Source organism: Denticeps clupeoides, chromosome 15 (genome assembly GCF_900700375.1).
Source record: "Denticeps clupeoides chromosome 15, fDenClu1.1, whole genome shotgun sequence".
Taxonomy (NCBI): domain Eukaryota; kingdom Metazoa; phylum Chordata; class Actinopteri; order Clupeiformes; family Denticipitidae; genus Denticeps; species Denticeps clupeoides.
The window spans coordinates 2,788,320-2,813,612 of NC_041721.1; the positions used below are offsets into that span (position 1 = coordinate 2,788,320).

General features: G+C 50.1%; 1 protein-coding gene across 4 annotated transcripts; it reads left to right on the top strand.

Moving 5' to 3' along the window:
- The first annotated feature begins 363 nt into the window (after positions 1–363).
- Positions 364–25,121, top strand: atp2b1a (ATPase plasma membrane Ca2+ transporting 1a). Of its 4 annotated transcripts, none has more exons than XM_028954174.1 (22): positions 364–494; positions 3,307–3,731; positions 7,296–7,493; positions 8,339–8,596; positions 8,680–8,805; positions 8,891–9,055; positions 9,960–9,998; positions 10,661–10,816; positions 10,907–11,121; positions 11,342–11,584; positions 12,858–13,099; positions 13,346–13,583; positions 14,042–14,221; positions 14,312–14,399; positions 14,593–14,699; positions 14,794–14,985; positions 17,320–17,533; positions 17,608–17,819; positions 17,995–18,102; positions 18,406–18,594; positions 19,246–19,332; positions 22,139–25,121. In XM_028954174.1, exons 2-22 carry the CDS (start codon positions 3,539–3,541, stop codon positions 22,472–22,474), a joined length of 3,786 nt encoding a protein of 1,261 aa, XP_028810007.1. In that variant the 5' UTR covers positions 364–494; positions 3,307–3,538; the 3' UTR covers positions 22,475–25,121. The 4 variants fall into 4 exon arrangements, with proteins under 4 accessions (XP_028810007.1, XP_028810010.1, XP_028810009.1 ...); XM_028954177.1 differs by having other exon boundaries at positions 19,246–19,408; positions 22,139–22,329; XM_028954175.1 differs by lacking the exon at positions 364–494 and adding an exon at positions 546–726 and having other exon boundaries at positions 22,139–22,474.
- The last annotated feature ends 172 nt before the right edge of the window (positions 25,122–25,293 follow it).

Consider the following 25,293-nt stretch of genomic DNA (forward strand, 5'->3'; position numbering starts at 1 on the left):
ATTGTGTATTGAGAAGCAACAACTGAAGACCTGAGCAAAGATAGAAAAAATAAAAAAGCGCAACGTCATGGAAAGAATGACGTCACGTTTAATTAGCCGCTGGGGGAAGACTTGTTCCAGGCTGGGGAGGAGGAGTCTGGCGCAAAAAAACAATCGGCCTTTTTTTTTTTTACGCGCGGCGACTCGTGCACCGAACCGGGCCCGCCGCGCACGGCGCTCCCCGCGCAAAAAAAAAAAAAAAAAAAAAAAAAAAACGCGCCCGTTTCCCGAGCGGAGAGGCCGCCGTCCAGGAAAAACGAGCCGCTGACGTCGCGCCGTCGCGCCGGGCCGACTGGCGTGTCGCGGGAGCCAATCGGGAGGCGCGCCGCGGCCGGCGGCCCCGCCCCCTGGCCGCGCGTCACGTGGCTGGCGCGGGGATTGGACGGCGGGGACGCGGCGTCGCGTAGAGCGGCTGAGGGAGCGCGGAGGAGAGAGCGAGGCGGACTCGGGGCGCCGTGAGTATCTCCGCCGCGCCGCGCCGCGCCTGCCCGCCCGCCCGCCTTCCTTCCTTCCAGGCGGGCTTCGTTTTTCCAACGCGGCGAGACCCGGGCCGCGCTCACGTCGGCGACCGCGACTTTTCACGCCGCGCGGGGGGACGCAGCGCTAGCCTGCGGGAGCGTTAGCCGAGGCGGCTAGCGTCGGTGCCCGCCTGCCGCCGCCTGCGCTCTCCGCGCCGGACCGTGCCAGGTAACGGGTCACCCCGCCGCCGCAGCGGGTCGGCGGACCGACCGCTTTACGGAGCTGCTCGGAGGTTGACGCGGTCTGGAGACAAATACGCTTTTACAAAGTAAAACAAGAAAAAAAAAATGATAAAAGATATAAAACTCGTATGTTCCCCCCCCCGGGGGTGTCCGTCGGACTCCGACCCGGGACCGCGGCTGCTCGGCCCGGCCGGACGCGGCTCCCGCCGGCGGCAGGTGCGGGTTAAATTTAGACGGGCGGCGGGTCCCGTCGAGGGGATGCGGATGCTGGCGACCGGCTACCTGCTCCCCGCCCCGGCCGGACGGGGTGGCCGCGGGGCTCCTTCTCCCCGCCGCCCGGCCTCTTCATGTACAGAAAAAAAAAAACCCCGGAGGAACGGGGGCTCGCTGGCACCGCGGCGGGATCCTGCTGCTGCAGGAGCGGGTTTAATTATTCACCCCGTCGCAGGAACGGGGCAACCTTTGGCTGCGTGGCGGGCCTTTGGACCGCAGGATCTGGAGAGACGCCGACCGACTTGGTCGTGTGGGCCGCCCGGTAGCTCCCGGCCCGCCCGCCCGCCCGCCCGCCTCTGGAACCCCCTGTGTGGAGGGGGGTGCCTGTGCTCTGACCCAGGTGACCCCGTCCGTGCCGACGTCGTGTCAGGGACGATTTTTATTCTTCTTCCTTATTCGATTTTTATTTTAATTCTTTTTTTTTTAGTTTTAGAAACTCTAAAGCGGGTCCTGCATTGTTTATGTAAGAGGCGGCGGAGCCTTTGTGTCACATTAATCTGAGGTGACATTCAATCCCACATCAGGCACCGTGCCGGCTAAATATAGTGCGCCGCAGTACGGGGTCGGCTTTCGCGGCGCGGGGGTCTTCCGGCGGGATTCACCCACCCACTGGATCGCCGGGAGCCGTAAATGAGTTGGTGGTGATGGTCCCGGTTTGGGTGGCGGGGTCACCGGCTCAGTCACCCCGCGACGCCACCGCTCGTCTTCTCCGGGTCGGGGTGTCCGGCGCGAGGAGGGGCGACTTCCCTCGGCGCTCGCATGCCGTGACCCACTTCACCGTGGCCCTCCCCCCCCCGGGGGTCAGAGAGCGGCGGAGGGGAGGGGAGGGGCGGCTTCTAAAAATACGGCGGGATCCTTGGAATCGCCGCCCTTGACCCCTCGCGCCGAGCCGCCCGGATCGGTGGCGTGGCACCGCGCGGCCCTCCTCGCCACCAGCTGTCGGGCCGCTTGCCGGAATGACACGCCGCGACCTCTGCGGCGGCGCTGGCGGCCTGCCCGCTGTGGGAAGGGTTAACGCGCCTCCTGCCAGCTGTTGGCCCGGCGGATCTGATCACAATGATTTTCCACTGTTGTGACACGTGACCCGCGCCGCGGTCCGAAACTGTCACGCCCAATGTTAACCCCCCCCCCCCCACCCCGGCATGTTGCGGCCTCCGATTTCGAGATGGGGGGGCCCTGGTGCCTTCGTCAGGCTATTTTTAGGGGCTTTTTGTTGGTCGGGTTTTGAATTGAGTCATGTGACTGCGGGTGACCCCCGGGGTCTGCCGGGCCAGCGCGCTGTGGCGGTTTGGCCCCAGAGCGTTCCGCCTGACATCATGGCTTTTCACCGCGGCTCCTGTGGGGGTCGAGCTAATCCCCTGCATGCCTCTGCTTCCAAACGGGATCTTCAGGCCCGAAACCGGCCGCAGATTCACTCCCGTTGGGTCGAAATGGCGCACGGGCTCACGAATGAAACCGCGAGTGGAAATCGCCGTTTTTTTGGGGGGGAAAATCCCGCTCACCTGTTGCACGGAAGTTCTCTGGAGGCAACCGCGAGTTCTGAATTCACCGCTTTAGGCCCCCAGAGGATTGAGTGGCAGTAAATGAGCCACGAACGCTGACGCTGCTGGCTGCCTCCAGATTGGTCCCGTTTGTACCAGCGGTGGTCCTTTTATCACACCGGGACGTTTAAAGATGGGGAAGCTCCTTCATGTCATTGGGGTTTTTTTTTTTTTTATTAAATTTTTTTCTTCTGCTGATCCTCGGCTCCTTTTGGGCGTCGGTTAAGGAATCGGCCCCCGTAATCAGAAGGTTTCCGAATCCCGATCCGCCAAGGTGCCACTGAGCAAAGCACCGTCCCCACACGCTGCTCCCCGGGCGCCTGTCATGGCTGCCCACTGCTCACCAAGGGTGATGGTCAAATGCAGAGGACAAATTTCACTGTGTGCACCGTGTGCTGTGCTGCACAAGTGACAATCACTTCACATTTCTCTTCTTTCTTTCTTTAATCGATAAAGGTGCAAATTCCAAATTCCGCTGGAAATGACCTCCGGGATTTTACATTCTAATCCCGGGTTCTTCACCAGAAATGGAAATATGGGGTCTGACCCCTGACCCCTGCACGCCGCTATGATTAACGCCACGTGTTGGCCATGCGATGGAAATCGGCCGGAGAGGAGCGTGACCGCGCCGCTTCCGTGTTTATCTCTGTTCCACTGTCTATGTCAATGAGAAATAGTGTTTGTGTTGAAATGTAAATACGTCTCTCTCTCTCCTTCTCTCTCTCTCTCGCTCCCTCTCTCGCCCCCGCCAGGTCTGTGTGAAGCCTGGCTCGCCGCACGATCGACTCGGCATGCCGGCCGCCGGTGGAGATGCCCTCTGACCTGTGCAGCTCCTGCCGCCGCTGAACGCCGCCCCGGCGCTTGATGGGAGCTACTGGCCTTTTCTCTCCGTGAGGATATAAACTCCGTTTTTTCCCGGCTGGAAGGGGGACGGGACGCCCTTCACTTCCCACGCTCGGCGAGGCGGGGCGCGGCTGAGGAGCCATGGCGAACAACTCGTACAGCGGGGTGAAGAACCCCGCGGGCGAGGCCAACCATGACGGGGAGTTCGGCTGTTCGCTCAAGGAGTTGCGCGCCCTCATGGAACTTCGCGGCGCCGAGGGAATAAACAAAGTCCAGGAATGTTACGGAGACGTTAACGGACTCTGCTCCCGCCTGAAATCCTCGCCTGTAGACGGTACACATCTCCTCGTGTCCCCTGAAGGTCTCCTGTGGCGGAGATGGGCGGTCCTGCTGCGTTGGTCCAAGGGGGGGGGCCGCTTTAAACCCTGACCTTTGACCCTTTAGCGTAATGGAAATCTACGTAACCGATAGTCCTAGTCGAGGCTCCGAATCCGCTATTCCGGTTTCAGGTTTTTTTTTTTTTTTTTTTTTTTAGAACAGCCGTGGAGACGGTAAACGTAGAGTTACGGTTCTTTTTACAACGTTCCATCGGGCCCGGCACGTGTTAAAAAGCCCTTTAGAAGCGGAGCGCGCGGGCGCGGCCTGCTGACGGCGGCGGAGAAAGTGCCGACTCAGAGCGCCGGCGCCCCCACCACTTTTATTACCTCCTCACACACTTCCAGGCTTTTAATCGGCGCCGTGACCTCGATTGAACCGGGGGGGGGGGGGTGTTGATCCCGGATTAAAACGGCACCGAGTCGGCAGCGGCGGTAGCGCGACGACTCCCCTGCCGGTTCGAAGGCGTCCAACCAAAACAGCGCTGGGCTCCACCAGAACCTCGGAAGGTATCTGCTGGGGCATCTGACACCCGACCATCGGTGACAGATGCTCTGAGGTCGTGACGTAGTGGTTTTTCCCGCACGTTCCACAGATCCTCGGAGAACTTGAAGGCCAACACCACCTCACATTCGTTGTCGTGTTCCTCAGAAGAACAACAGTGGTGGTTCTTCTTTTTAACCATTTCTGCTGTGCGACGAGGGTACCTTGTCCTGCTGGAAGAGGTTACCAAGAAGGGGTGGACTAGGTTCTGGTGGCCCGTCTTCATTTTAGTTTCAGTCTTTGCGTCCATCTGTCATTTTTGTCTTTGTTAGTCTTAGTCACGTCGAGACTGATTTTATTCTAGTCCAGTTTCTGTCGAATAAAAGTCTGAGCATTTTAGTCTTATTTTAGTCAGAATTATCCTTGACTATTACCAATGAAAATTGTACTTTATCTGTTTAACACTGTAAATATAGTACAAGTTCAGAGTAGAACGGATAAAACACTGCGTAATTAAACCAATCTTATTATTATTTTGTTGCCTTGTAGACTCTAGATTTTCTGATTAGTTCCATGTTTTTGACACGCGTACTTTGTTGTAAAGAAGGTGTCCAAAGGTCTTTTCTCCCAGCTGCCTGCTGACCCACCACAAATATCCCGAAATCGAATTAACGGCGCGAAGGCATCATCTGCGCGACCATATGGGAGACGCAGGAAACAGAAATGCGGCATAGTAATAATAACGCAATTAAACGAGGAAATAGCGTCTCGTCCCGGAGACATTTACGTTGCGTCTCGTTTCAGTCACGTGAAAAAAATACTAGAGTGGACTAGCTAGGTGGTACGGGTCAAAGTTAACATCTACGTGAACCTGGCCACACCCCGACTGGCCCGCCTGAACTTGACCTCTCACGACCCTGCCGCTAGTTCACCGGTAGATCGCAGGATTTGGCGACGCGGTTGACCAGTCGCGTTGTTGGCCGTTCCTCTCCGGGAACGGCGTGGGACTTCTGTCAGGACGCCGAATATCCGTCGTTCCTAACCCCGGCTTGACTGAACGCGGCGAGCGATCGGAGGTTTCACGGCGCCTTTGACGGCATAATCAGCTCACTCACGCTTGCCGGAGGAAATTACGCCGTCATTGAAGGTTATGGGAGCTTTGACTATTGAAAAGGGATTTCCAATTAATCTCTATTCCCGAGCAAATCCTTCCCTAATCTTCCCAACAGATCCCGGCTCTCCAAGCTGCTCTCAGCACTTTTTATTTCATCATTTGTTTTGGGTTAAACTCCCGAATTAGCATTTTAAACCGCGTGTGCTGCAGCGTTCACGTTTTACTTAACCATCGTCACCCCAACGAGAAGATCTGGGCTTCTCCAGATCTCCTCGGGTCAGTTGATTCCACCTTCGGTAAAGTGGAACTTTTAAGACATTTTAACACGTTTCGATGTTAAAATTGCACTTTATTTATTTATTTATTTTTTTAAATCACCGAAACCATTGATGTTGAAGCGTTATTGTACGGGGAGGGGATTCTCCGTGAACCCCACTCCCGTATTCCCAGCAACGTTCAGGATCCGGTTATCTCTACACCTCCCTGCCGCCCATCAGCCAGTTAACCCCTGACCCCTCAGGATTAGCCAATCCCACGGAGCCGCTGGGCTGTAATTAGTGGTCGATTGGGGGGGGCGTGGTCAGCGGTCGGGGCGAAATAGCTGCTCGTGGTGCGTTTATCAGCCGCGCCCACTCGGTTTGAGTGTCACGTTGGCCTGGCCGTTGCGGCCTGATTCCCGCCAGTTTGGAATTCGTATGTCGATTGTAAATTTTGCACCATATACATATATATAATGTATTTATATTAAGATCGGTAGCGTCTTCGATATATTACCCAGCTGTGTGTGTGTGTGTGTGTGCGAGCGAGAATATCTCCCTCGCGCCGCGCTGGCCGCTTACCGTGTTTATGAACGTTCTCTGCTGAGCTGGTCGAGTTTATTTTCCACCCGCTCATCACACGGCTCTCCTCTCGGCTCGGCCTGTTCCCCCCCTTACCGCGGGGGAATTCTGCGTAGCAACGGCGAGGCCCTGTTTGCGCGGGTCGGCCCCTGGTTAAATGAGCCGGACGCGGAAGGAGCTTAAAGGGACATTTCAGCCCCCTGCCCCCGTGGACTGAGTGGAAAATGCGTTTTTCGGAACCGATGCCCTATCCCAATGCAGAATTCTTCGTAAAACATCAGCTACAGATTTTTACGCTGTCAACACGGACTCCTCATAGTAAAAATCTCTGTCCTGATAGAGCTTCGGTGGTCCGAGCGATAAGGCCGCCTCACACCGTGTGCGGTATGATGCCCCGTTGTCCTTTCCTGCCTCTGACGTCACCATACTGAGATCTGACGAGCAGATTCCGGGTGGTAGTGGCCTAGTATGTAACACACTCGCCTATGAACCAGAAGACCCAGGTTCAAATCCCAATTACTACCATCGTGTCCCTGAGCAAGACGCTTAACCCGGAATGTCTCCAGGGGGGACTGTCCCTGGAACTACTGATTGTAAGTCGCTCTGGATAAGGGCGTCTGGTAAATGTAAGATTCAAGTCGATTAGGCCAGGATTCCCATCCATAGTCTGTGTGTCTCATTTGGTTTGGTTTTTTTCCCCTCCTTACCGCGCTGTGCTGCCTTTGTTCCGTCAGGCGCAATTATTGTTCCCGCTGATTGTCTTTTTTTTTTTTTCCCCCAATACGTACGTCTTATTCACGAAATCGGATGACGCAGCAGGTCCCCTCGTGTAATTACTAGAACTTGACTTGAACCTGAAATCCGGCTGAATAGCTGAGTTCATGATTTATGTTCTGGTGTTCTTAGTTCTGTAATGAGAACTGCAGCTGTTTATTTATTAATTTTTTTTCTCTCTCCTCAATTTTTCACAATTTCTTATAAACGTTTATTTTTTTTAAACGGAGACACTCATTTCCATAGCAAGAAGCATCCACTCGTTCCAGTCGTGTTGATGTGCGCTCCTTCGTTCTTCTCTCCATCTCCGCAGGTCTAACCGGACAGCCCGCAGACATCGACAAGAGGAAAGCAGAGTTTGGACAGAACTTTATACCTCCCAAGAAGCCAAAAACTTTTCTCCAGTTAGTCTGGGAAGCTTTGCAAGACGTTACGCTGATTATCTTAGAAGTGGCAGCCATTGTTTCTTTAGGCCTTTCTTTTTATCACCCTCCGGACACGACAGATGTATGTGAGTAGCCAAACTCTTTTATTCCAATGTCACATTTTTCACGAATGTTCGATAGCTGCTAGGTGAAATTCCAAAAGCTGAGACAGATGGCTAATAAAACAAGATATAAAATGTAAGCCGCAAGGAGCGTTAAACAACGTCAAGCGCATGCCAATCGAACGCAGCTGAAGCGCACATGTCGTTATAAGGCCGCCAGTTTCGAACGTCCGCGTGGACGAGGACTAATTTTTATACTGACACTATAAAAATATCGATGCAGAATCGTCCGTGTCTGAGATTCATTTCGAACACCCCTACCCTGCATGGGGCAGTGGTGGCCTAGCGGTTAAGGAAGCGGCCCCGTAATCAGAAGGTTGCCGGTTCGAATCCCGATCCGCCAAGGTGCCACTGAGGTGCCACTGAGCAAAGCACCGTCCCCACACACTGCTCCCCGGGCGCCTGTCATGGTGCCCACTGCTCACTCAGGGTGATGGGTTAAATGCAGAGGACAAATTTCACTGTGTGCACTGTGTGCTGTGCTGCTGTGTATCACGTGTGACAATCACTTCACATGTCATGTCTGAGTGGGTGGTAGTAGCCTGGTGGGTAACACACTCGCCTATGAACCAGAAGACCCAGGTTCAAATCCCACTTACTACCATCGTGTCCCTGAGCAAGACACTTAACCCTGAGTGTCTCCAGGGGGGGACTGTCCCTGCAACTACTGATTGTAAGTCGCTCTGGATAAGGGCGTCTGGTAAATGGCGTAAATGTAAAATTATGGTTCCAGGTATGTTGACAGCGGTGAGCGGGGAGAGAGGGTTTGCTCAGGGCTTCTTTTTTTGTTTTTTTCCCCACCGGCGCAGCATGTGGGAAGGCGGCGGGTGGCGTGGAGGACGAGGGCGAGGCGCATGCCGGCTGGATCGAGGGCGCGGCCATCCTGCTGTCGGTCATCTGCGTGGTGCTGGTGACGGCCTTCAACGACTGGAGCAAGGAGAAGCAGTTCCGCGGCTTACAAAGCCGGATCGAACAAGAGCAGAAGTTTACGGTGGTCCGGAGCGGTCAGGTGATCCAGATCCCCGTGGCTGAGATCGTGGTCGGGGACATCGCGCAAATCAAATATGGTGCGTGGTTCTCTACCGACGCGTGTAGGAGCTGAGGTGTGACGACACAGACTGTGTGACTGGACGCTGTGTGTGTGTTACAGGTGACCTCCTTCCAGCTGACGGCATCCTTATCCAGGGAAACGATCTGAAAATCGACGAGAGTTCGCTCACAGGGGAGTCGGACCACGTCAAGAAGACGCAGGAGAAGGATCCCATGCTGCTCTCAGGTACGGGAGCGCTCCGGGACCTACACCGGACCTGGCGGACACGTGTGCCTTGTTTCCTCACCGTTCCTCCCCGGCGCCCCCGCAGGAACCCACGTCATGGAGGGCTCGGGAAAAATGCTGGTCACTGCCGTGGGAGTCAACTCCCAGACTGGAATAATCTTCACGCTGCTGGGGGCGGGGGACGACGAGGAGGACGATGAAGATGACGACGAGAAGAAGAAGGAGAAGGAAAAGAAGAAGGAAAAGAAGAGTGAGTTTTTGTGTCCACACCTCACACATGACAACTGTGGCACGTGGTGTCTATGTGTGTGTGTGTGTGTGTGTACTGAACGCTCTTTGTGTTTGTAGATGCTGCAGAAACAGATGGAGGTGAGGAGAGACAGGGGATTATAGAGGAGATCACAGCACAGTGCGATATTATTAATAATAATAATAATAAAGTTGAGCTTTATTGTCATGTCAGCTATATACGTGTTAGACAGTACACAGTTTCTCTGGAACCCGGTGATCCATGTAACATTAGAAAATAAAGTTACATAGTGACATAAAGTGTGACAAACAGGGGACACGGGCAGTGCAAATCCACGCTAATAGTGCTGATATTATTATTAACAATATGATGAGGATCATGTGGGCCAGTTGTACACCCCTCTGGTCGGCTTTTACAATGTTAAAAGAGAGTTTTCAAAATTTGTTCTGTAATTCGTTCTATGGCCGGTCTGGTGCATTGGTCTCACTCTTCTCTCCAGGATGGTCCAGATTAGACGTGCTATTAGAAATTAGCTCCCTAATTTCCCTCTAGTCCCTGAACCAGTGGTACTCTTACATTAGCTGAGCAGACTAGTTAGTTAGTTGGTTACCCGTGGAATGTGGGTATATGCATATTGTGAACTGTTGTTATCATTTGTCAGACGTGTTATCTCGTAGTTTGCAGGTTAGCTGGATTCTGTGTGTGTGTGTGTGTGTGTGTGTGTGTTAGAGAGACAGCTGTGTATTTGCATGTTGGCGTCGTACTCGCTGTCGTCTGTTTGCTTCCTCATCAGAATTCTGGTGCCGCGTTTCACATGTTGGATCGGTGGCGTGTTTGCATAATTTTGTAAATACGTTTGAAGGCCTGATGGTGACTAATGGAGGCGCGTTCTCTCTCCAAACAGACAAAAAGCAGGACGGCTCCGTGGAGAACAGGAAGAAAGGTGAGCGGCTGTGTTGACTTTGTGTGTGTGTGTGTCTGCACTGCGCTGTGCAGGTTCTGGTTAGGACAGAAGAACTCCATCTTGGAAGCCGTGTGTGTGAAGAGCCTCGGTCTGGCAGGTTGGCCCGAGAACGCGGGTCAATAATCCTTCTGGCTGCGATGACTTGCTGTGTTACCGGCAAACATGTGAAACGCCACCCAAACACACACACATACACACACATACACGTTCTACCCACAGAGCTCGTTTCCATGATTTCACCACGTTGACTGTTGAAGTAGAGATTAGCTTCCCGATCCCTGCGTTACTGGGTCACGTGACCTGATGTGTGTGGGGGAGGGGTCTGTGTGGCGACTGTAAAAAGCCCTGCAGCGTGCCGACAGCAATTACATTCCCACCGTATTTGAATAAATTTTTCGTGCTAAATGAAAAGGCTTCATTAAGTTAGCACGACACATGTGTACGTCGCATGTTGGCACAGATGGGCGGAAATGTAGGAGACGCCCCTTCCTCTTTCCAGTCACCTCTGAGGTCATGTTTGTGTTTGGTTTCTTCTGGCCCTTCGCCGGTGGGCTGGCTGTGTCACTGTTGTCATTCTGTTGCCATCACATCTGGGCAGCATTGGTCCTGCTGACTAATTCTGGGCGTCGTTTCCCATTTAGCCAAAGCCCAGGATGGAGCCGCCATGGAGATGCAGCCCCTGAACAGCGACGAGGGTGCCGAGCGCGAGGAGAAGCGGAAGGCCAACTTGCCAAAGAAAGAGAAGTCTGTCCTTCAAGGGAAACTGACCAAGCTAGCGGTCCAGATTGGCAAAGCTGGTGAGATCCCACAGTCCTCACGCGTCTGGTCTTATTGGTCTTACGCGTCTGTAGATGTTCTGGTCTTGATAAGCGACTTTCCCCACGCAGGTCTGGTGATGTCAGCCATCACGGTCATCATCCTCGTGGTTCTCTTTGCGGTGGACACCTTCTGGCTCCAGGAGCTGCCATGGGTGAAGGAGTGCACACCCATCTACATCCAGTTCTTTGTCAAATTCTTCATCATCGGCGTCACTGTGCTGGTGGTCGCTGTTCCTGAAGGGCTCCCCCTGGCAGTCACCATTTCGCTGGCGTACTCAGTCAAAGTAAGGGCCTTCTGCCACCTCACCGCGGCTTAGCGGACCACATGGTGTCTGTGACCGATCTTCTCAAAGTGCCTTAAAGCTACACGCCTGATCCTCCAGGGCGCTGGGTAACACATAAAGAGATGACTTGCCTGTCCCTCTGCAGTTACTTCTCTGTCCCGCAATGGTCATTTTTTCCATTTCTCGTCTTAAAATGCGATCGGTTTGCACCTTTTCCCAGAAAATGATGAAGGACAACAACCTGGTGAGGCACTTGGACGCCTGCGAGACCATGGGGAACGCCACGGCCATCTGCTCCGACAAGACTGGCACGCTGACCATGAACAGGATGACCGTCGTGCAGGCTTACATTGCAGACAAGCACTACAGGAGGGTTCCGGAACCCGAGCTTGTCCCCTCCAGCATCATGGACCTGCTCATCCTGGGCATCGGGGTCAACTGTGCATACACCACCAAGATCATGGTACGATCTGTGGCATATCGCCTGGAAATGCTGAGTGTGTGTGTAGCGGTAGCCCTCATGCCTCACCAGTCACGTTCTTAGAACCTTGATCCATCTTCATTAGTCTGTTGGCTTACATGAAGCCAGGCTACCTACTTAATTAGGTGAGGCTTATCTCAGGGCATCGGTACTCCCAGACTATTGCTGCCGGCCAGAGGTGGGTAGCGTAGCCGAAGTATTAGTAGTTTTACTCATTTACATGTAAAAAGTAGTAGTCCAAAACATTACTCAAGTAATAGTACAAAAGTATGTAGTGATGAAGCTACTCATGTACTGAGTAACTGGTGAAGGTGAAAGTGACGTGTTAGTCATTGTGAAGCACAGCACATGGTGACACGGTGAAATGTGTCCTCTGCATTTAACCAATCACCCTTGGTGAGCAGTGGGCGGCCATGACAGGCACCCGGGGAGCAGTGTGTGGGGACGGTGCTTTTGCACGGTGGCACCTTGGCGGATCGGGATTCGAGCCGGCAACGGAGGCCGTCGCATCGGTCATTCTTCATTTCGTGCCGGTGCTGTGTGTCGAGATTGTGCCACTATGCCGCCATGTGACCGCATGGCTACGTCTGATTGGTGAAACTGCGTCGTGGGATCATTGTTGCTTCGTCTGAGTGGTGGAACATAGTCATGTGTTCGATCTACTCACGGCATCTGTCTGGCAAAAATGAAGTATTTAAAATACTATCTATTTATTTATTTATTTATTTATTTTTTATTTATTTATTTAAATGTAGCTAAGTAAGATTAAAAAGTGTTTTTTTTTTTTTTTGTTTTTTTTTTTTTAACTCGTTACTACCCACCTCTGCTGCCCACTCTCCACATTCCTTGAAGAATTTAAACCTTCGTGTGTCACATGTATACATGGGTCCAGATTCCTCAGATATTCCATGGAGAGAATTTATTTTTTTTTTGCCCGCAAAGCATTATGAATATTCCTAAAATGGTGACCTGTTTACTGCGTAGTAGCTGGATGCCCTTGCTTCCGCTCCACAAACCGATGCTTACGTTGTGGGTGCCCTTATATCAGCGAGTGTGTGTGTGTGTGTGACTCGGCCTTCTGCCGGGTGTGTAAACTGCAAACAAATCAGCAGGCGGCAGCTTCTGTGATTTTAATGCCGGACAGGGGTCAGACGTTCTGGAAACGACCACGTTCTGAGCGAAAACCGGGGTGAAATGTCACCGTGGGGGATTTATGAATGGTGGCCATGTTTACCTGTCCCACGTCTCTCTGCAGTCCCCCGAGAAAGAGGGCGGCCTGCCGCGCCAGGTGGGCAACAAGACTGAGTGTGCCTTGCTGGGCTTCGCCTTGGACTTAAAAAGAGACTACCAAGCGATCCGCAACGAGATCCCGGAAGAGCGCCTCTACAAGGTCTACACCTTCAACTCTGTCAGAAAATCCATGAGCACTGTGCTGAAGAACGCTGACGGAAGCTTCCGCATGTTTAGCAAAGGAGCCTCGGAGATCCTCCTCAAGAAGTAAGAAGAATGTTGCACTGATGTTGTCTGACGTTATTCTGTATATGAATGATTACACATGATTTTCAGTTCTATTTGAAGGCTGTAGTGGTAAATTAGTTCTACTGCTCTGCATCACCATAATCGGCATGTCCGTAAATATAATCATTGTATTCTACGTACAAGTTAACGGTAGAATATAGAAAGAGGAGAACAGCGAGTTGTCTGTGGAAGTTGAGGTTTAAGACCCGGCCTCGTCCCCTTCAGGTGCTACAAGATCCTGACGGCCAGCGGCGAGCCGAAGGTGTTCCGTCCGAGGGACCGGGACGACATGATGAAGAAAGTGATCGAGCCCATGGCGTCCGAGGGCCTCAGGACCATCTGCTTGGCGTACAGAGACTTTCCCGCCACCGACGGAGAGCCGGACTGGGACAATGAGACGGACATTCTCACCAGCCTCACCTGCATGTGTGTGGTCGGAATCGAGGACCCCGTCAGGCCGGAGGTGAGTTTGCACGTCTCGTGCTAAATGAGTCTGGTGAGACTGGATGAGTCTGGGAATCACATGACCGGTGCTCTCGTCCCCTTCAGTGGTCTTAGTGCCACAGTCAGCTCGGAAGCAGGAGCTTGCTTCCTGGGCCGGTTCCTCATGACTCAGGAACATGTCAAGAGCCTCTACGGCAAAGAGTGCTCAGAGCTTTTAAAAATGAGGGCAGGTCAGGGGTGTCCAGGGGTCTTATACATGCCAAACCCCCCACCAATAAAACACACGAGATGGACACTTCTCCATAGAAGCAGCGTAGCTGGACAGAAGATGGTCACAGGGAAGGGTGAAAATGTAGATAAACGGTAACATGTACATTGTCACCACCTTGCCATGAGGACAATTTACCGTAACCATAGGAATTGAAAATCAGCACGCAGTGTTTGGACTGGTTATTTATTTATTTTTCCCCCCTGCAGGTCCCAGACGCCATAAGGAAATGTCAACGTGCTGGGATCACCGTGCGCATGGTCACCGGGGACAACATCAACACCGCCCGCGCCATCGCCACCAAGTGTGGCATCCTTCAGCCCGGGGACGAGTTCCTTTGTCTAGAGGGGAAGGAGTTCAACCGGCGGATACGCAACGAGAAGGGCGAGGTGGGGACGGGGGGGGACAGCAGGAGCGGGTGGCATGTGGGGTTCCACTTTCTAATTTATTTATTTATTTTTTCTTCTCTCTATTGACAGATCGAACAAGAACGGATCGATAAAATATGGCCCAAGCTCAGGGTCCTGGCCAGATCGTCACCAACAGACAAGCATACTTTAGTGAAAGGTAATACACTGGAATAAGGAAGGTTTAGAACCTGAAGAACCCCAGACCAGTGCACCAGTGGCTACTGGCATTATACCCACTAGTTTATATTTTACCTGTTATATTTGATAATGACTTTGCACCACTCCATCCTTCTCACCTCGAACCCCACGCCGTGATTGGCTATCTCACCATTTTCTCTTTTTGGTTGTAGGCATCATTGACAGCACCGTTATAGAGCAGAGGCAGGTGGTCGCGGTGACGGGAGATGGTACCAACGACGGGCCAGCGCTGAAGAAGGCCGACGTGGGATTTGCCATGGTATCTCGCCGGGATTCGTTTCCACGCTGTGGCGCTTTTGTGCCGTCCCCATGGGACGTTAATTGTAGGTTTGTTTGCTTGTCCGCTTCAACAGGGCATTGCTGGCACAGATGTTGCTAAGGAGGCGTCCGACATCATCCTGACGGACGACAACTTCTCCAGCATCGTGAAGGCGGTGATGTGGGGGCGGAACGTGTACGACAGCATCTCCAAATTCCTCCAGTTTCAGCTCACCGTCAACGTGGTGGCGGTGATCGTGGCCTTCACTGGGGCCTGCATCACGCAGGTACGCTTCATTTACAGAGGTTACAGAGACAGTCACCTTGGCAGGGTATCTGCCGATCCTTAAAAAGTTTTAAGATTGATTTGAAAAATAACTAGTAATAGTTCCTTTCTTTGTTGTTTACTTACTCTGTTAAACTGGAAAACAATAAAAAAATGGCTAATAATCCTTAAATCCAGTTTAAATGTCTTAAAAATTCTGCAGACCCAATATAATTTTTTACTGCTGGAAACCTCAAAAAAAATGTTGCCGAATTTCTAATATGTTTTGCCTTTTTGAGTACGAGATTGGAATTAGAGGTACTGAGTATGGAGCTATATGGCTGAATTCTGCAGTTCGTTGACAGACGTCTTCTGAGGGGGAATTCTCGAGTTTCTAAATCAAATGGAATTAGCCTTCAATCTCCAATGAGCCGTGATGGCCCAGAGAGTAAGGGAGCGGACCCGTAATCCGGAACGTCCCCACACACCGGTCCCCGGATGCCTGTCATGGCTGCCCACAGCTCACCAAGGGTGATGGTTAAAAACAGAGGACACGTTTCGTTGTGTGCACCGTGTGCTGTGCTGTGTTTCAGCTGACAGTCACTTCAGTTTCATCTGTCAGTAATCTGTCGGTCACGGCATTGAAATGACTCACAAATAATAACTGAAAACATCACACTCGCCCCCTAGTGGCTTGTAGGAGTACAGGAGTAAGGGTGGTTGTAGCCTAGTGGGTAACACACTCGCCTATGAACTAGAAGACCCAGGTTCAAATCCCACTTACTACCTTCGTGTCCCTCAGCAAGAGGAAATTTGGGAGGAAAATGAAAATTAATTTAGAAGAGCATTTGGAAAAACTCTGGTCCTTGAACAAATGTTGTCGACCCCGATGCGGTGATGAAAGTGGCTTTAAAAAAGGTCTTAAACCTGCAGATACCCTGCTCTGAAGACACTCGGGGTCTTGCTCAGAGACACAATGGCAGTAAGTGGGGTTTGATCCTGGGACTCTGTGGTCTTCTGGTCCAGGGCCTCATTCATCCGTTCATGGATCTGACTGTTTTTGTGCATGCGTGAAGGTTATGAGGCTCCCGCAGGAAACCGGGGACGAAGGTCTGCAGTTCGGTGGCAGAAGTCCTGCGCTGAGCCGCACGCTCGGCTACTCGTCGCAGTAGAATGGCTGGACTGTGACGCGCGTGTCACCGCTCACGGTGGCAGCTGCTAATTACTGCTCACGCCGCCTAAAGTCGTTGGTAATTGAGGGGCCGTTAAGGGGCTTCGCGGTTGACCTGCGTCGCCTCGTGTACGTTTGGGAGCTGTCAGGTGTGAATTGGGTGCCCGACCCCGGGCGGCGGGGCGGCAGGGCTTCACGCCTGCGCTGTGATTTGTACGGAGCATGGCATGCAGGGAGTCTGCGGCGTATAAAGCGTGTAAACTGTAATGACGAACACGGCGTTCAGCCCCGTACCTGCCGCAGCTGAACGGTCCGCATCGTGGGCCTCGTGCCGAACCTTCAGTCAGCCTCTGCAGGGTTTCCTTAAAAAAAAAAGTCTGTTCAGTTTTGGAAAATCAAACCCAATAAATCAAATGAAACAATCTGCCATGACCAGGGGGGGGGGTCTTTTCATGGAGATGCCCATGATTCCGCCCCCATCCAGTGGTGGCCTAGCGGTAAAGGAAGCGTAATCAGAAGGTTGCCGGTTCGAATCCCGATCTGCCAAGGTGCCACTGAGCTAAGCGCCGTCCCCACACACTGCTCCCCGGGCGCCTGTCATGGCCGCCCACTGCTCACTCAGGGTGATGGGTTAAATGCAGAGGACACATTTCACTGTGTGCACCGTTTGCTGTGCTGCTGTGTATCACGTGTGACAATCACTTCACTTTATTATTATTTACGATGCTGCCCTGAGCATCGGCACAAATACCGCAGTCGCCTCCTAGTGGCCTGCAGCAGGTTGACAGGCTAAAAAATGACAGAAATTTGGAAGGGAAATTTAAATTATCAATTAGTATTGTATTTTAGGAGAGCATCTGGCATTCATGATGACTGTGGCCTTAAAAAGAAACCCTGGTGTGTCAGCTTTGTGCTGGAGGACATTTCTGTAGAATACAGGGTGGTAAATAACCGTGAGAAATGAAGTGAAACACGAATGTTTTATAATTTAGGCATTTCGGTGGTTCCTGCCTCATGTCTTAGTGGAATGAAATGTTTTGTTTTGAATGTACATTTTTTTTAATATTATAGAAGAATGTTCTCTTTCAATCCCACAATCCTTTGCTGAGCTACACTGTTACACCACCATGTGTTTTATCAGAACACGAATCCTGATTTATTCTTTTTTTTTTTGTGTGTGTGTAGGACTCGCCTCTGAAGGCGGTGCAGATGCTGTGGGTGAACCTCATCATGGACACCTTCGCGTCGCTGGCGTTGGCCACCGAGCCGCCCACCGAGGCGCTGCTGCTCAGGAAGCCATACGGCCGGAACAAGCCGCTCATCTCCCGCACCATGATGAAGAACATCCTGGGCCACGGCGTCTACCAGCTCACCATCATCTTCACTCTTCTCTTTGCTGGTAAGGCGACTGCTGCACACTGTGAAGCGTAAAGTGTCTCAGTTCCGGTGCTCAGCTTTACACCGTCATCCCAGGCGAGAGGATGTTTGACATCGACAGTGGAAGGAACACACCTCTCCACGCCCCGCCAACTGAACACTACACCATCGTCTTCAACACCTTCGTCATGATGCAGCTCTTCAACGAGATTAACGCCCGCAAGATCCACGGTGAGAGGAACGTCTTCGAGGGCATCTTCAACAACCTGATCTTCTGCTCCATCGTCTTTGGGACCTTCGTCATCCAGGTGCTCTTCTCCATGCAATTATTGACATGCATCTTCGCAGAAAGCGCCCGAGCTTGCCTTTGGTAATTGCCGTGCAGCGGCCTCGTGTTCTTATGGTCATTGATTACGGTAATTAGTTTTAAGCCCTGTTTATGTGTGCTGTAATTAATTGATTGTTCTTTTCCCCTCCTGACAGATCGTCATTGTGCAGTTTGGCGGGAAGCCCTTCAGCTGTCAGGGCCTCACCATCGACCAGTGGCTCTGGTGCATCTTCCTGGGCTTCGGCTGTCTGCTCTGGGGTCAGGTGAGCTTTTGGGGCGGGGATTGGCTCCACCTACGGGTGCTGCACTCTGGTGAGATTGTTTGATTGAGTGCCACCACGTGGCTCTGGGTTGTCGTATCTGTGGGACAACATTGCCCCCTAGTGGTCACTCCAAGGACATGTCTGAAATGCCGGAAATAAACCATGTCCCAGGAGTATGTAGAAGTCCTGTAGGTATACAAATGTCCGTGCCACCTCCACTTTCAGCAAGGTGGAATACGGTTGTGATGGAGCTGACCCAATAAGCAACCAGGAGAGTTTCGCTCACACCGCGCCTCTGTTCAGGTGATCTCCTCCATCCCAACAAGCCGACTGAAGTTCCTGAAGACCGCCGGCCACGGCACTCAGAAGGAGGAGATCCCCGAGGAGGAGCTGGATGAGATGGAGGACCTCGACGAGATCGACCACGCCGAGCGCGAGCTCCGCCGCGGACAGATCCTGTGGTTCCGAGGCCTCAACCGCATCCAGACTCAGGTAACATCTCCCGCGCCCAGCGACGAACTCTGTGTGAACTTCCCCGTACCTGCTCAGCTCAGCTCAGGCCCCTTCAAGCTGTGTCTTTCCTCCTTCAGAGTCTCTCATCTTTATTGGCAAATTGAACGACTGAGTGCCTTTCTCGCTTTTTCTATCTTTCTTCCTGGACTGCATTGTTAATTCAATTTGAAATCTCGCTCTCCCAGCATTCGGAGTCCAGACCAGTATTTTACCCCCATTCACAGCTCTTAACACGGCGTGTCCCCCCCTCCCTCACGCGTTTCAGCGGCTTATTGCTGCATGAGGTCGGAGGTGACTGCCCTTTTCATGCATTTATAATCCGAATACTTCCCAGCGGCCATCGCAGTCATCGTTCGAAAATATAAACGGGGTGTAATAAACTGAGCTGCAGTCAGGGGATCGAGGTATACGGGACCACCAAGACCTGCATAAGGTCTGATGGAAAAAAAAAATCTGTGTAATATATTGATGAATTTCGCCAATTCATAATCAGCGTTATCGATACTGTAATAATCAAGAAGTCATGAATCTTCTAGTTGTGCAGTTCTGTCTATCTGGACTCTCTCATGCTCTCTCTTCTCTGCTTTGTTTCTCTGGGTCTTCCCTGTCACGCTCTCTGGTTCCTTGCAGATGGATGTAGTGAGTGCGTTCCAGAGCGGAACTTCCTTTCAGGGGGCCGTAAGGCGGCAGCCCTCCAGCGGCAGCCAGCATCACGATGTAACCTATGTTTCTAGCCCTTCACATGTAGCCTTTTCAACCGCCACTGCAGCCACCGCTTCTGCCACTGTGGGGTGTGAGTGCGTGTTTCCTTAGTGCATGAGATTAACATGTCCTCCTCCACGCCCCCGCCTAACGTTCTTCATTCTTCTCCTAATGTCCCCCTCTCTCCAACACGCCGAAAGCAATAATCAAGCGCAGCATCCTCCACATCGCTTCTAATGTCCAGAATATATCCGTGTGTGTCCTGCGTGGCGAGGTCTCTCTCTGTCTTCTGTCCTCTGGCTTCTGGCTGGGTTCTCCTCAGGGTTCTGACGTGTGCGAGTCTGTCTGCAGCCGCCAGGGTTCTCGTCGCCGGCGCTCGCGTCGGTGTAAATGTTTTGAGTATAAGCCCATGGTCACGGCCCGGTCTGAGCCCCTCGTGCCGCCCTGGCGGGAGGTTCTGGAGTTGGTGGGAGGCGTCGCTGTCCCCTGTGGGCTGGTAGATTTTCTCCTGTTCCAAAGGGCTCCCGGCGCGGTTCCCTCTCCCCTTTACAGGTAACACAGGTCCCAGGTGGAGGAGCAGCAGCCATGTTCACCACTTTCATCAATGATGTTTCAGTATTCATGAGTGTTCCATGCATTTTCAATGGTTCAAACTATAATAATATACTTACAGTAAATCCAGGAAATGCGATGCACCACTATTCAAAAAACTGTTCAGATGATGCATCACGTAACTGAATACAGTTTGTCTATTAAAATGCGCATTTATAGCTCATCTTGAATGCCACTCTGGCCTTTAAAGGAAAACCTTTTCCTACAGTGCAGGAAATAAGACTAAATAAGCATGGCCTTCATGCAGTGCGTCTTCCAGAAGTTGATTTTCATTTTGCGTCAAGACAAGAACTGCTCAAGAATAGGATGACAGGCTTCATGGTTTAATTACGTGAAAAAACTGCTTAGATGTACGGAGATTCAATGAAAAGAACTTAAACTTCAAACCTACAGTAATTCATTAATTGTCTGAAGTAACATGGGTTTGAGATGTGCTTAATATCTAGATGGAACATTTTATTAGAAATTATACCGATTTGTCTGTTTCATATCTGGAAAAAAAATTCCAGCACAATATCCTGACTGCCATCCCTGCTCTGTTTGGGGGTGTGAAATTAAAATCTAAAACCATTTCTCTTCCAGGTTACCTGTTCATGGCTGTCTCTCCAAGTTGGTTCTGTGATCAATTTTAATCAATTTGTTCATTTTTTTTTGGTCTGTGCTTGTTAACATTTGCTAATCTCAAACTCAGATTATTTTTTTTTATCATTATAGCTTCTTTGCGAGAACAAACCGAAACCCTGACGCACCCCCCTCCCCCACACAAACAAAAAGTTTTGAGCACTGACCAGCCCGTGTTCCTCCGTAGATTCCTGTAATAATGCAGTGTGTCATGGGCTATACTCAAAGATTTACTGCTGTTGAAAGAGAAGGTAGCGCCGCTGTGCATGAGAGCCGCCCCCCTCGGCCCCTTCTAGACTTTTGATGTGCCTCAGATTAGACCCGCTTGGCTGCTCTTCTCCACAACGTAACCGGTCAGCTGACCTCCCCGCCTCCAGCATGTCTGATCGGCAACCTCATGTGTCGAGCTTCCGTACTCGATGGCGTGTAGATTCTCTCTCTCTCTCTTTCTTTTTCTCTCTGCATTGTGAAAACTGGACCGAGGCGCTGAGAGTCACTGATAAATGTTTTATTTTGTCATGGTTTTATGGTTTGGCTCAGGCCCACGGTAAGAGATGTTTTCTCTCTCTCTCTCGCTCTCGCTCGCTCTCTCGCTCGCTCTCTCTCTCTCACACACACACACATTGAATCCAGGCCTTTATTCCCTCAGTCAGAGCATCAGTGTTTATGACTCAGCAATCTCTCTCCAGAGTGTGTGTGTGTCTGTGTGTGTGTGTGATGTGTGTGTGTGTGGAATGTCTGTGTGTGATGTGTGTGTGTGTGTGTGTGTGTGGAATGTCTGTGTGTGATGTGTGCTTTTTGCATTCTGCACGTGACCACACCCTTCCTGAGAGGGTGAAGGTTTGTCTAATCTCACTCATGATCTCGACTTCTTCATTAAAGGTCCCCCATTATGAAATTTTTACTTTGTGAGATTATTTCGGATCTGGATTTTTTTTTTTTTTTTTTTTGGTCCCCTTGTGACGTCATAAGGGTAAAGGTTACCTCCCGTTTCTCATGCTTTGTCAGGCCAGAGAATTTCCCATCCCTCCCCTAAAACATTATCTCCACCAACCGTCATGGCTTCCAAACGTTCAAAGTTTTTTTTTTTTTGTTTGTTCAATCACACGAGACTCTGAAGAACCGGTGGGCTCATTTATTTTTTTTTGGAAAAACGGCGACCCGAATTCCTGTCGGCACCAAACATTGTGTTGATGACGCCATTTCCGCAAATGCCCGCTCAACTTCTATAGGCCGCTCTCCTCCTCGTCCCGCCTCTCTCCTCCTCATTAACATTTAAAGCTACAGACGGTGAAACGGCGCGTCCTGGGAAATCTCATTGTGGAACCGGATCAAAGTGGCCGTAATTCTGCACCAAGACTGAATTTCAGAAAGAGACTTCAGATAAAGAATTAGGGGACCAACCAGACCGATATAAAAGCAAAACATTTTTTTCATAATAGGGGACCTTTTCACAAACTATAGATAGTCGGTTCATCCGTCCATAGATTTAACATTTGAAATGTGTATTAAAGCCGTGTGTGTGTGTGTGTGTGTGTGTGCACGCTGCCACTGATTGTGTGAATAACTGCGCCTCCCTGACCCACAGATCCGGGTGGTGAACGCATTCCGCAGCTCCCTCTCGCCTTATGAGGGCCTGGAGAAGCCCGAGTCTCGGAGCTCCATCCACAACTTCATGACGCACCCGGACTTCCGCATCGAAGACTCTGAGCCCCACATCCCGCTCATCGATGACACAGACGCCGAGGACGACGCCCCAACCAAGCGCAACGCCACGCCCACCCCGCCCCCGCCCCCCTCCCCCAATCAGAACAATAACGCCGTGGAAAGTGGCCTGCACCTCTTCCTGGACGGCGGCAGTGTGACGCCAGCCACGCCCTCTGCACCCGCGAGCCCCATGCACAGCCTAGAGACGTCCCTATGATCCGCCCCCTTCCTGCGCCACGCCCCCTCACACGAGCTGGTGGGGGTACCTCAACACGCCTGACAGACTGAAACAGGTGGAGGGGCTCTGGACCGGGACAGAATCGTGCCCCGTGTGACATTCTGATGAAAATAGAATGTGTGGAATTCCAGTGCGTTCCTACACTTGCGTTTTCATTTTCCGTGTTTTAGCTCCAACCTTTTATTAACCCCAATTTCCGAAAAGAGTGTGAAATGTCAAATGTAGTTCTACACTGGTATTTCTACACATTCCGTTTCGTTTGGATTTTGACCATCACGTCTCCACAGACTGGAACATGAGCGAGCGTTCACCAGAATGTAGGTTTTGGTTCGTGAAATTTCTTTATTATTTTTTTTCCCCTCATACTTAATATCCCCAAGGGGGTCTCCTGTTCTCCTCGCCTCTCCCCTCACCCGGTAAGGTATTTTTTTTTGGATTGAAAGTGACCTGTTTTTTTTTTTTTTTTTTTTTTTTTTAAATCTATTATTATTAACAACAATAAAGGGACTGACCTTCTTGTGGCTTGAAGATTGGCGATAATTGAACCTTTAGCTGGATGTACATTTTCTCTTTAGCCCTTTGTTAGACACTAATTTTCTGCTCCATTTGGCTGTTAATATTTTGAATTATTATTATTATTTATGTTAAGTATTTTTAATTTTTTTTTGAAAAGCAGGTCTGTTTACAAAGTTTGTAGATACTTTTTTTTTTTTCTTCTGTTTGCTGGTTAAAGAGCTTCCTGACTCAATGCAGAATAAAGGGGACAAAGTGATTTAACATGAATATCAGATACTGCTGTATTTTCAGGAAAAAAGGGGATTTCTATGGAAATGAAACAATTTTTGCCTGCAAGTTTTATTTGTTAAATATTTGTAGATAAAGATAGAACCATCTAGCCAAATAGATAACAGTAAGGCTTGTACAGCAGAGACGCTGAGGTCCTCTGAGGGACGTGGAACCCGCGGCCTCCACTCGCAGGGTTCACTAGTTCCAGCTGTGTTCAGACTGGACGTCCCGATCCCGTGGCGTTTAAGCAGCATTTAAAGTATGACAATTTAACAGAGAGAATTTTTACCCATCGCATTTCTGAGAACAGCGTATATAACACTCGTTCTTGCATTCTTGCCTTATTCTGAAATGTTTACTTTTTCTGAAATGTTTTCAGCTCATTTGGGGAGAAATGCTCAATGAAGTTAAATAGCAATTTCCATGTAACGTTGTCATATCACTGTAATTAGTACGGTCACATCGGAAATTTTCTCCCAGGACGAGCCCTGATCAGTCAGATTTTTTTATTTTTTATTTTATAAATCTTGCAAGAAAAGAATTCCAGTCTGAACACAGCCTTCAAGTTTTTCTTTTCAATTCGAGACTATAAAAAGGTTCACACGGTTCATCTGGCGACATGTCGGTCCCTGCCAATGTACAATATTAAGATTTGTTTACTCAGGCTTAGCAAATGATAGATGAGAAAGGAGGCAATGATTTAAAAGTAAATAACTCATCCTGAGTTCTAACTTAAGATTTTGTCTTTAGCTAGTAAACTGTTGTCTTGGTCGAGAAATATGTGGATTATTTTTCTGATTTTTTTTTTTTTTTTTTTTAAAGATTTCTTTTTAAGGACACGTTTCCCCTTAAGAGTTCAGGCTTGGTGACATTTAAAAAAATATCAAAAATTACCAAAAAAAAAAAAAAAAAGATCATCTTATTCCATACATACTCCTGACGGTCATGAAAACGTTGCTGCGTTTGGTTTCTTTGTAGGAAAATTTTGAACACCTGGTATACTGGAAGTGCTTCTGAGTTGAAGTGGATTTTTTTTAGAGAATAAAACAACGTGAACACTGGTTGCTCTGCACAGGGTACTTTGCTGAAACTTCTCCGCCCTTCGCAAAATTTTTGATACCGATGTCGACACACGGGTGATTCTTCACTTTGTAATTTTTATGGACAGCTGATAACTTTTCTGCCTACTGAACCAGAGTTATGGGGCATCTGACAAAAATTACAAATGAGAAATGGGGTGGGGCCTATTACAGAAGAGGGTTGTGATTGGTTCTGCTAGGTTTTTTTTTTTTTTTTTTTTTCTTTTTTTTTACACTCAGGGTGGCGAGTTGAATGAAAGGAAATAGGCATGGTGCGTTCAGGCCTATTGTTCTAATACTAACACATTTTTTGTGTTGTGTAGTAGTTCATCAACCACAGGGTTTGTGTTCAGGTGTGGATGGGCAGGCTCCTCCCCCAGGAGGCCATTTAAGGGAAAGGGGGAGGGGTTGTGCATGCTGTTTATTTGGATCAGTCACGTTTCTTTATGGAATAAGTTATTTTCCTTGTATTATTATTTTTTCTCTTCTCAAATTTAACAAAGCAGCTTGAGAGTGCAAATAAAAATGGAACAAGGAAAAAAAAAACATAATCTGTTTTATTATGTAGCTTCTTCCTGTAATGGGAATGAATGTTTATCCATCTGTTTTATGGATTTATTTTTTTATCTTAACATTTGGAAATAGAAAAGTACTTCATGTCTATTTATCTTGAGCAATGTAAATGGTTATTGTGATTCGATTTACATTTGAAACTTGTTGAGTAATGTGTATGGTTTTTAAGAATAAAAAATTAATATTTAGCCTAATTGCAGCTTTCACTTCCCTTCAGAATAATATTTGGCTCTTATTTGGTTAAATTGTTGGGAGTAACACTGGCTACAGATTATTGTACAAGACACCTTCAACATCCTGTTGGTGGAGATCAGATCAGAGACCGCACAATCTGGCACTATTTCAACCAGCCCGGTACCT

Coding starts and splice junctions, on each gene's coding strand:
- atp2b1a (XM_028954174.1), top strand. CDS start 3,539: ATGGCGAACAACTCGTACAGCGGGGTGAAGAACCCCGCGGGCGAGGCC. Junction 18,103..18,405: donor GCTGTCTGCTCTGGGGTCAG/GTGAGCTTTTGG, acceptor GCCTCTGTTCAG/GTGATCTCCTCCATCCCAAC. Junction 18,595..19,245: donor TCAACCGCATCCAGACTCAG/GTAACATCTCCC, acceptor GGTTCCTTGCAG/ATGGATGTAGTGAGTGCGTT.